Source organism: Gigantopelta aegis, chromosome 7 (genome assembly GCF_016097555.1).
Source record: "Gigantopelta aegis isolate Gae_Host chromosome 7, Gae_host_genome, whole genome shotgun sequence".
NCBI classification, from domain to species: Eukaryota; Metazoa; Mollusca; class Gastropoda; order Neomphalida; family Peltospiridae; genus Gigantopelta; species Gigantopelta aegis.
Genome location: NC_054705.1, coordinates 9,342,775 through 9,355,362, shown reverse-complemented (window position 1 = coordinate 9,355,362; position 12,588 = coordinate 9,342,775). Strand labels below are relative to the sequence as shown.

At 38.0% G+C, this 12,588-nt stretch overlaps 1 protein-coding gene across 1 annotated transcript in view; it reads left to right on the top strand.

Moving 5' to 3' along the window:
- Positions 1 to 12,588, top strand: part of LOC121377239 (polyadenylate-binding protein 4-like) — a 55,294-nt gene that overhangs the window by 31,945 nt on the left and 10,761 nt on the right. The window contains exons 7-8 of the mRNA XM_041505150.1: positions 2,317 to 2,544; positions 11,867 to 12,070. Of these exons, the coding sequence (XP_041361084.1) occupies positions 2,317 to 2,544; positions 11,867 to 12,070 (432 nt within the window). The remainder of the gene's footprint in view (positions 1 to 2,316; positions 2,545 to 11,866; positions 12,071 to 12,588) is intronic.

Here is a 12,588-nt window from a genome sequence, read left to right as displayed (position 1 = left end):
TAATTAGTTTCTACATCAAATATTGTCTAGGACAGTTTTGACTTCCTTTCATATTCCTTTGCATTTTCATGCAATTAAAATATGTCTGTCATGTTCACAATTTCTGGTATTTTCCTTCTCCAGACTCTGCTCTGGTTCCTCCATCAGTATGTCCATCAGCGCTCATAGTATAATATCACTATTTCATCTCTAGTGTTCCTTCTAAAACTTCTCAGCCATATGACAATTTGGTTGGGGAATAGCCTGGACTGCCTGGTATGACTGATACCAAATGACAACTTGGCAATTTGTTCTCTTTATGTGCATTCTCAGAGCATTCTCAGTGAATACATACATGTAGAGTGGAGAAGGTTGATTTATACTCTACTGTAGTTCAATATTATCATCCTTGGTTTGGCAACACACATTTCCAGATATTTCTCAAGTCATGATGTTTTTGTATGTTATTTGCACCTGCACTCCCAAAGAGAAGGTATATGAAATGATCTGCTTCTTAAATATATGAACATCAATTTTTGCTGAACTTCCATGAGCTAACAACATCTCAAGGAAGTCTTGGTGTTGCTTGAGAATATCCAAAACCTCCAGTTTTCCATTCTGCATAAAAGCACTGTTAGTACCATAGCCAGTAATGGCAAGCACAGCTGGAATTGCTAGTTGGTGTCTTCCCTGCATCCTAAATGATCAGAAATTTACCCTGCCTACGGTCTACTGTAACACATTTGGATAAAGTTACAACAGAGTGAAAGAAGACTCTGTGACGTTAAAACCGGCAAACATCCTTCAAAAATAGACTATAACTCTGATCAATAAACGCTACTTCTTAGACGCATGTACGTTTTCAAAAATATGAAAAATGCATTTTGTAATAATTATTAGAAACAACGCGTTGACCAGAAACACTTCGGTTCTACGAAAATGAATAATCTAAACAATAAAATACAAGTAAAGTTTGATTTCAGTGATCATAACATAGCGAAAAATATGCTGGAGTATTTTAAAACTATGGTCTGTCCCTTTAAATCCGTGGATTAAAAAAAAGGTAGCATCATAACAATAGCTCGAGATATTGAGATTGTGTGTATAGCTTTATCATGTCTTATTACACATCAAATATGACTTCCATGGTGATATGTAGTTCTGGCCCTTGACCTTAGGAGATATGAAAATTAGTTTTCCGGACTTTCTTAATGCCTGAACATATTCCGATGAAATTTTGTATATATAATTATACCATGTACTGTTACAAATAAAGTATAACTTTCATGGCGATTTACACATTTATCACAGAGTTGTGGCCCTTGAACGTAGAAGATACGAACATGTGTTAAGGTGGGTATGGGACAGGTATTGCTTTAGCAGTACTCTCAGAATGTTTGTTTCGTCTGTAGGCTTTTGGAATTGCTAATAGTTTACTGTGTGTACACGGTCGACAGTGTCAATTGTCTTGATTTAATTATATTGTGTGTGTGTGTTGTCGACAGTGTCAATATTCTGATCTAGTGATATTTCGTCTGTATGCTGTTGCCCTTTTCAATATTCTGATTTAATGATATTTCATCTGTATGCTGTCGACAGTGTCAATATTCTGATCTAATGTTATTTCGTGTGTAGGCTGTCGACTGTGTCAATATTCTGATTTATCATCTAATGTTATTTCGTGTGTAGGCTGTCGGTTGTGTCAATATTCTGATTTATCATCTAATGTTATTTCGTGTGTAGGCTGTCGACTGTGTCAATATTCTGATTTATCATCTAATGTTATTTCGTGTGTAGGCTGTCGACTGTGTCAATATTCTGATTTATCATCTAATGTTATTTCGTGTGTAGGCTGTCGACTGTGTCAGTATTCTGATTTATCATCTAATGTTATTTCGTCTGTAGGCTGTCGACTGTGTCAGTATTCTGATTTATCATCTAATGTTATTTCGTCTGTAGGCTGTCGACTGTGTCAATATTCTGATTTATCATCTAATGTTTTTTCGTCTGTAGGCTGTCGACTGTGTCAATATTCTGATTTATCATCTAATGTTATTTCGTCTGTAGGCTGTCGACTGTGTCAATATTCTGATTCATCATCTAATGTTATTTCGTCTGTAGGCTGTCGACTGTGTCAATATTCTGATTCATCATCTAATTTTTTTTCGTGTGTAGGCTGTCGACTGTGTCAATATTCTGATTTATCATCTAATGTTATTTCGTCTGTAGGCTGTCGACTGTGTCAATATTCCGATTTATCATCTAATGTTTTTTCGTGTGTAGGCTGTCGACTGTGTCAATATTCTGATTCATCATCTAATGTTTTTTCGTGTGTAGGCTGTCGACCGGCTCAATGGTCTCCACCTGGGAGGGAGATCCCTGTACGTGGGCCGAGCACAGGGCCGATTGGAGCGACACATGGAACTCAAGGACAGGTTCGCAAACTCGAAGAAGACGGCCACGAAACAGACCGTCAACCTGTACGTGAAAAACCTTTCCCCCAGAATCGACGAGACGCGACTTCGAGACGAGTTCTCCCGATTCGGGAACATCACCAGTGCTACGGTACGAATTACTCATAGTACACAAAGTCCGTGGTATGTGCTATCGTGTCGGTAGGATGGTGCATATAAAAGATCCCTTGCTACTAATAGAATGTAGCGTGTTTACTCTAATAAGACATTTTTTGTCTAACATTTTCCGTACAAGCATATCTCGACCCCCTTTATAGTTATCTCACTATAGTCTACACCCCACCCTGCTTCGAGTTCTGAGGTTTTCTCACAAAAACTATGTCACAATTGCTAAATATTTGACGTTCAATAGACGATGATTAATAAATGAATGTGAATTAGTGGTGTAGTTAAAAAAAATACCTGTAACTTTGGTCTTAATACTGGGCCCAATTTTACAAGTTATCTGCATCCTATCTCTACACGTAAACGTAGATCTACGTACAACTAATCGAGTGAAACTATTATGAAGCGAATGTTGCGAAGAAAATGTCAAAGAGCAAATGACACAGAGATAATGCCATGGAGTGAATGTCACGACGATAATGTTATCGAGCAAATGCCATGAAAATAATGTCATGGAGCGAATGTCAGTAAGTGAATGTTATGGAACAAATGCCATGAAAATAATGTCATGGAGCGAATGTCAGGAAGTGAATGTTGTGGAGCGAATGTCAGGAAAATAATGTCATGGAGTGAATGTCAGGAAGTGAATGTTGTGGAGCGAATGTCAGGAAGTGAATGTTGTGGAGCGAATGTCAGGAAAATAATGTCATGGAGTGAATGTCAAGAAGATAATGTCATGGAATAAAAGACATAACGAGAATGTTATGGTTCAAATGTCAGGAAGAGAATGTTTTGGAGCGAATGTCAGGAAGATAATGTTATGGAGAAATGTCAGGAAGATAATGTTATGGAGGAATGTCAGGGAGATAATGTTATGTGGCGAATTTCAGGAAGATAATGTCATGGAGCCAATGTCAGGGAGATAATGTTATGGAGCGAATGTCAGGAAGATAATGTTATGGAGCGAATGTCAGGGAAAGCATGTTATGGAGCAAATGTCAGGAAGAGAATGTTATGTAGCGAATTTCAGGAAGATAATGTTATGGAGCGAATGTCAAGAAGATAATGTCATGAACTAAATGCCATGAAGATAATGTTATGCAGCAAATGTCAGGAAGATAATGTTATGGAGCGAATGTCAGGGAAATAATGTTATGGTGCGAATGTCAAGGAGATAATGTTATGGAGCGAATGTCAGGGAGAGAATGTTATGGAGCGAATGTCATGGAGAGAATGTTATGGAGCAAAAGTTAGAAAGATAATGTTATGGAGCAAATATCAAGCGGAAAATGTTATGGGGCGAATGTCAGGGAGAGAATGTTATGGAGCAAATGTCAGGAAGAGAAAGTTATGAAGCGAATGTCATGGAGATAATGTTGTGGAGCTAATGTCAGTGAGATAATGTTATGGAGCAAATGTCAGGAAGAGAATGTTATGAAGCGAATGTCAGGGAGAGAATGTTATGGAGTGAATGTCAGGAATATAATGTTATAGAGCGAATGTCAGGAAGATAATGTTATGGAGTGAATGTCAGGGAGAGAATGTTATGGTGCGAATGTCAAGAAGATAATGTTATGGAACGGATATCAGGAAGATAATGTCATGGAGCGAATGTCAGGAAGATAATGTTATGGACCAAATGTCAGGAAGAGAATATTATGGAGCGAATGTCAGGGAGAGAATGTTATACAACGAATGTCAGGAAGATAATGTCATGGAGCGAATGTCAGTAAGATAATGTTATGAAGCGAATGTCAGGAGGATAATGTTATGGAGCGAATGTCAGGAAGATAATGTCATGGAGCGAATGTCAGGAAGATAATGTTATGGAGCGAATGTCAGGAAGATAATGTCATGGAGCGAATGTCATGAAGATAATGTTATGGAGCGAATGTCAGGAAGATAATGTCATGGAGCGAATGTCATGAAGAAAACGTCATGGCGCAAATGTCAGAGAGATAATGTCATGGAGCGAATGTCAGGAAGATAACGTCATGGAGCAAATGTCAAGAAGATAATATTATGGAGCGAATGTCAGAGAGATAATGGAGCGAATGTCAGGAAGACAATGTTATGGAGCAAATGTCAGGCAGAGAATGTTATGGAGCGAATGACAAGAGCATAATGTTATGGGGCGAATGTCAGGGAGATAATGTTATGGTTCAAATGTCAGGAAGATAATGTTACGGAGCAAATATAAGGATGATAATGTTATGGAGCGAATGTCAGAAAGATAATGTCATGGAGCGAATATCAGAGAGATAATGTTAAGGAGCGAATGCCATGAAAATAATGTGTTGGAGCGAATTTTCAGGAAGTGAATGTTATGGAGCAAATGTCAGGAAGATAATGTTATGGAACGGATGTCAGGAATATAATGTCATGGAGCGAATGTCAGGAAGATAATGTTATGGAGCAAATGTAAGGAAGAGAATATTATGGAGCGAATGTCAGGGAGAGAATATTATACAACGAATGTGAGGAAGAGAATGTTATGGAGCAAATGTCAGGAACATAATGTTATGGAGGGAATGTCAGGAAGATAATGTGATGGAGCGAATGTCAGGAAGATAATGTCATGGAACAAATGTCAGGAAGAGAATGTTATGGAGCAAATGTCATGAAAATAATGTCATGGAGCGAATGTCAGGAAGTGAATGTTATGGAGCAAATGCTATGAAAATAATGTCATGGAGCGAATGTCAGGAAGTGAATGTTTTTGAGGGAATGTCAGGAAAATAATGTCATGGAGTGAGTGTCAGGAAGTGAATGTTGTGGAGCGAATGTCAGGAAGTGAATGTTGTGGAGCGAATGTCAAGAAAATAATGTCATGGAGTGAATGTCAAGAAGATAATGTCATGGAATAAAAGACATAAAGAGAATGTTATGGTTCAAATGTCAGGAAGAGAATGTTTTGGAGCGAATGTCAGGAAGATAATGTTATGGAGGAATATCACGTAGAGAATGTTATGGAGCGAATGTCAGGGAGATAATGTTATGGAGCAAATGTCAAGAGGATAATGTTATGTGGCGAATGTCAGGAAGATAATGTCATGGAGCCAATGTCATGGAGATAATGTTATGGAGCGAATGTCAGGAAGATAATGTTATGGAGCGAATGTCAGGGAGATAATGTTATGGAGCGAATGTCAGAGAGAGAATGTTATGGAGCAAATCTAAGAAAGATAATGTTATGAAGCAAATGACAAGAGGATAATGTTATGGGCCCAATGTCAGGGAGAGAATGTTATGGAGGTAATGTCAGGAAGATAATGTTATGGAGCAAATGTCAGCAAGAGAATGTTATGGAGCTAATGTCAGGAAGAGAATGTTATGGAGCGAATGTCATGAAGATAATGTTATGGAGCTAATGTCAGGGAGACAATGTCATGGAATAAATGACATGAAGAGAATGTTATGGAGGAAATGTCAGGAAGATAATGTCTTGGAGTGAATGTCAGGAAGATAATATCATGGAATAAAAGACATGAAGAGAATGTTATGGAGCAAATGTCAGGAAGAGAATGTTATGTAGCGAATGTCAGGAAGATAATGTTATGGAGCGAATGTCAAGAAGATAATGTTATGGAGCGAATGTCAGGAAGATAATGTTATGGAGCAAATATCAGGAAGATAATGTTATGGAGCGAATATCAGGGAGAGAATGTTATGGAGCAAATGTCAGGAAGAGAATGTTATGTAGCGAATTTCAGGAAGATAGTGTTATGGAGCGAATGTCAAGAAGATAATGTGATGGAGCGAATGTCAGGAAGAGAATGTTATGGAGTGAATGTCAGGAAGATAATGTCATGGAATAAAAGACATGGAGAGAATGTTATGGAGCAAATGTCAGGAAGAGAATGTTGTGGAGTGAATGTCAGGAAGATAATGTCATGGAATAAAAGACATGAAAAGAATGTTATGGAGCAAATGTCAGGAAGAAAATGTTATGTAGTGAATGTCAGGAAGATAATGTTATGGAGCGAATGTCAGGAAGATAATGTTATGGAGCGAATGTCAGGAAGATAATGTTATGGAGAAAATGTCAGGAAGATAATGTTATCGAGCGAATGTCAGGGAGATAATGTTATCGAGCGAATGTCAGAAAGATAATGTATATGAAGCAAATGTCAGGGAAAGCATGTTATGGAGCAAATGTCAGGAAGAGAATGTTATGTAGCGAATTTCAGGAAGATAATGTTATGGAGCGAATGTTAGGGAAATAATGTTATGGTGCGAATGTCAGGGAGATAATGTTATGGAGCGAATGTCAGGGAGAGAATGTTATGGAGCGAATGTCATGGAGAGAATGTTATAGAGCAAAAGTTAGAAAGATAATGTTATGGAGCAAATATCAAGAGGAAAATGTTATGGGGCGAATGTCAGGGAGAGAATGTCATGGAGCGAATGTCAGGAAGATAATGTTATGGAGCGAATGTCAGGAGGATAATGTGATGGTCCGAATGTCAGGAAGATAATGTCATGGAACAAATGTCAGGAAGAAAATGTTATGGAGCAAATGCCATGAAAATAATGTCATGGAGCGAATGTCAGGAAGTGAATGTTATGTCATGAAGAGAATGTTATGGTGCAAATGTCAGGAAGAGAATGTTATGGAGCGAATGTCAGCAAGATAATGTTATGTAGCGAATGTCAGGAAAATAATCAATCTAATTAAAATTAGCTCCACTATTACATGTGAATCTAACAGCAGCCAGTTGGAGCTCATGTTCACCAATCAAAACCTTACTTGCAGAATCCTGCCAGTGATTTAAAAATAATTTGAAAACATTCGGAATTATCCTGAGGGTATACAACATGTTTCGTGTCAATTACGAATGCCTTAAAACATGTTTTATTTTATAAAATAAATAATTTGTAATGTAAAACTGAAGACTGATTTAGTTGGGGTTTTTTTTTATAAATAAATAAATAATTTTTAATGTAAAATTGAAGACTGATAACCCATCCCGTACGTATTTGTATTGTTCGCTGTACTGTGGCCACTAAAATAGATTCGCCCGATATTTTTAGAATTTGTTTGCTCACAAATAACGTTATAAAAGGCGAAGTGTGATTGGTCAATATTTATATTATTATTTACAGACGAAATGTTACCTGGACATTGGAGAATACGCAGTGTTGTTAGGAATCTGATTAAAATTAGTTCTACTGGTCTACATAAGGCATTCGTAATTCATATGAAACATATCGTATACCCTCATGATAATTCAATTTGAATATTTTTAAATTATTTTCAAATCACTGGCATGATTCTGCAAGTAAGGTTTTGATTGGTGGACATGAGCTCCAACTGGCTGCTGTTAGATCCACATGTAATAGTGGAGCTAATTTTAATTAGATTGGAAAATAATGTGATGGAGCGAATGTCAGTAAGATAATGTGATGGAGCGAATGTCAGGAAGATAATGTTATGGAGCGAATGTCAGGGAGATAATGTTATCAAGCGAATGTCAGAAAGATAATGTTATGGAGCGAATGTCAGGGAGAGAATGTTATGGAGCAAATGTCAGGAAGAGAATGTTATGTAGCGAATTTCAGGAAGATAATGTTATGGAGCGAATGTCAAGAAGATAATGTGATGGTACGAATGTCAGGAAGAGAATGTTATGGAGTGAATGTCAGGAAGATAATGTCATGGAATAAAAGACATGAAGAGAATGTTATGGAGTGAATGTCAGGAAGATAATGTCATGGAATAAAAGACATGAAGAGAATGTTATGGAGCAAATGTCAGGAAGAGAATGTTATGTAGTGAATGTCAGGAAGATAATATTACGGAGCGAATGTCAGGAAGATAATGTTATGGAGCAAATGTCAGGAAGATAATGTGATGGAGCGAATGTCAGGAAGAGAATGTTATGGAGCGAATGTCAAGAAGATAATGTGATGGAGCGAATGTCAGGAAGAGAATGTTATGGAGCAAATGCCATGACAATAATCTCATGGGGCGAATGTCAGGAAGTGAATGTTATGGAGCAAATGCCATGAAGATAATGTCATGGAGCGAACGTCGGGAAGATAATGTCATGGAATAAATGCCATGAAGAGAATGTTATGGAGCAAATGTCATGAAGATAATGTCATGGAGCGAATGTCAGGAAGATAATGTTATGCAGCAAATGTCAGGAAGATAATGTTATGGAGCGAATGTCAGGGAGATAATGTTATGGTAGGAATGTCAGGGAGATAATGTTGTGGAGCGAATGTCAGGGAGAGAATGTTATGGAGCGAATGTCAGGGAGAGAATGTTATGGAGCGAATGTCACAGAGAGAATGTTATGGAGCAAAAGTTAGAAAGATAATGTTATGGAGCAAATATCAAGAGGATAATGTTATGGGACGAATGTCAGGGAGAGAATGTTATGGAGCAAATGTCAGGAAGAGAATGTTATGAAGCGAATGTCAGGGAGATATCGTTATGGAGCAAATGTCAGGAAGAGAATGTTATGAAGCGAATGTCATGGAAATAATGTTATGGAGGTAATGTCAGTGAGATAATGTTATGGAGCGAATGTAAGGAAAATAATGTTATGGAGCGAATGTAAGCAAAAATAATGTTATGGAGCAAATGTCAGGAAGATAATGTCATGGAGTGAATGTAAGGAAAATAATGTTATGGAGTGTCACGGGGATTCTATAATTCCCGTAACCGAATAAAACACGATTATCAAAATGTCTCTCCTACTTGTATATCTATTAGATCTCTCTGTAACAGGCTGTTAAACCCTAGTATGGCTCGTCTCTAGGTATGATCAGAGATACGATCTTATATAAGTATATATTATTATAGCACGTTAGTTCTCTAGAAACACAACAAAAACACAGTACACTTTGGAATCTGTATTAATTTACGCTGACAAATGTACAGCCGTAGTAATTAATTAATAACAACAATAATAACAACCCAGAACTGATCACTTAATTAGTTAATCTCTAGGTGTCTAGTTACACAATATGCGAATCACTTCACCGTTACACCACACCCACACGTGTGATAATTGAGAAACGCTTCCAGGAGAAGTTAATTAATAAAGGAATTACAACACCATTCCTAACTGGTTAATTTTTAATTAACCCTTACTACTCGTTCAGTAACGTGTGATAATTTAGGAACGCTTGCAGGGGAACTTAATTAATAAAGGAATTACAGCTCTATTCCTAACGGGTTAATTTTTAATTAACCCTTAACTACTCTTTCAGTAATCTTGTAACACAGAATTAATACTTATCACAATAAAGACAATAACCTACAGTGTACCTAGGTCCGCTAGGATGACTGGCTAAGCTTTATATTACCAAATACTCGTATAATGTTAGAACAAAAAGTCTACGATTTACTTCGTCAGATGACCGAAGACACTGTCTAAAGAATATTGGTATAATACAGTATTAAAATATTTAAAGTCACATCAATCACATCAAGGTTATACACAGAGCAGAAAATATATTTACCAAAGTCCAAACGGACTAACGTTCCCTCGGAGCCTTCCTATTCGTTCTCCTCGATATCTCTAAAACACTAGCTATTTATTATAAATCAGGATTTTGCCTGGGGGTACAAGGCGGTACCTCACGTATCATCTCATATTCTACATCTACTAGTGTCGGTATATTTCTCTCTGATCGTCAGTCTGGCTGTCGCCAACCGCGAGCAATCTCCTGGCCATAAACAGCACTACAGGAGATATTACGTAACTACTAGCCACATGGCCTCCGCATCTGGCTGAGGGTGTGTATAAGGCGTACCGATCGAGGACGGTCGCGCAGAAGTCTTACGTAACAAGTTGCCCATCTGGGCTACGGGCAATAAACTGCACACAATTAAAATCGCCACAGGCGAAATAAATTTAAGAGCATGTTCCGTGACATGGAGCGAATGTCAGGGAGAGAATGTTATGGAGCGAACGTCAAGAAGATAATGTTATGGAGCAAATGTCAGGGAGAGAATGTTATGGAGCGAATGTCAATAAGATAATGTTATGGAACGGATATCAGGAAGATAATGTCATGGAGCGAATGTCAGGAAGATAATGTTATGGAGCAAATGTCAGGAAGAGAATATTATGGAGCGAATGTCAGGGAGGGAATGTTATACAACGAATGTCAGGAAGATAATGTTATGGAGCAAATGTCAGGAAGAGAATATTATGGAGCGAATGTCAGGGAGGGAATGTTATACAACGAATGTCAGGAAGATAATGTTATGGAGCGAATGTCAGGAGGGTAATGTGATGGAGCAAATGCCATGAAAATAATGTCATGGAGCGAATGTCAGGAAGATAATGTCATGGAATAAATGTCATGAAGAGAATGTTATGGTGCAAATGTCAGGAAGAGAATGTTATGGAGCGAATGTCAGGAAGATAATGTTATGTAGCGAATGTCAGGAAAATAATCAATCTAATTAAAATTAGCTCCACTATTACATGTGAATCTAACAGCAGCCAGTTGGAGCTCATGTTCACCAATCAAAACCTTACTTGCAAAATCATGCCAGTGATTTAAAAATAATTTGAAAATATTCCGAATTATCCTGAGGGTATACAACATGTTTCGTGTCAATTACGAATGCCTTAAAACATGTTTTATTTTATAAAATAAATAATTTGTAATGTAAAACTGAAGACTGATTTAGTTGGGGTTTTTTTTTATAAATAAATAAATAATTTTTAATGTAAAATTGAAGACTGATAGCCCATCCCGTACGTATTGGTATTGTTCGCTGTACTGCGGCCACTAAAATAGACTCGCCCGATATTTTTAGAATTTGTATGCTCCCAAATAACGTTATAAAAGGCGAAGTTGTTGTTGTTGTTTTTTTGTTGGTTTTTTTTGTGTTTTTTTTGGGGGGGGGGGGGGTATAGGGGGTGAGGACTTGTATTTCGTTTATAGCGGTGCCGGGATGTGAAGCGAGTAGCTAGCAATACTTTCGTCTAATAGCTTATTACCATTACTCTGCCGAGCCTAGAAAAATGTTTGTGAAAGGCTCGTCACTTAATTTCATTTTAATTTATTGTCGTGCTTATATCCAATTAAGGTTCAAGCACACTGTCCTGGGCACACATCGCAGCTATCTGGGCTGTCTGTCCAGGACAGTGGGTTAGCTGTTAGTTGTTAGTGAGAGAAAAGACGGTGTAGTGGCCTTACATCTACCCACTGATTCGTTGAAACTCGCTCTGGGTGGGAGCCAGGTACCGAGCTGTTCGAACCCAGTAACTACCAGCCTTATGTCCGATGGCTTAACCACGACACGATCGATGTTCGTCACTTATTTGTGATTTCAGGTAATGCGCGAAGACAGTCGATCAAAGGGCTTTGGGTTCGTTTGCTTCAGTTCGGCCGAGGAGGCCACTCGAGCCATCACGGAGATGAACGGACAAACTATTGATAACAAACCCTTGTACGTAGCCCTGGCCCAGAGGAAGGAGGACCGACGAGCTCACCTGGCTTCTCAGTACATGCAACGCATGACAACCATGAGGCAACAGGTGATTTGTTTACTAAATGTAATAACACACGACAACCAGGAGGCAACAGGTGATTTGTTTACTAAATGTAATAACACACGACAACCAGGAGGCAACAGGTGATTTGTTTACTAAATGTAATAACACACGACAACCAGGAGGCAACAGGTGATTTGTTTACTAAATGTAATAACACACGACAACCAGGAGGCAACAGGTGATTTGTTTACTAAATGTAATAACACACGACAACCAGGAGGCAACCGGTGATTTGTTTACTGAATGTAATAACACACGACAACCAGGAGGCAACAGGTGATTTGTTTACTAAATGTATTAACACACGACAACCACGAGGAAACAGGTGATTTGTTCACTAAATATATTAACGCATGACAACCACGAAGCAACCGGTGATTTGTTTACTAAATGTGTTAACGCATGACAACCACGAGGAAACCGGTGATTTGTTTACTAAATGTATTAACACACGACAACCACGAGGAAACAGGTGATTTGTTTACTAAATATATTAACGC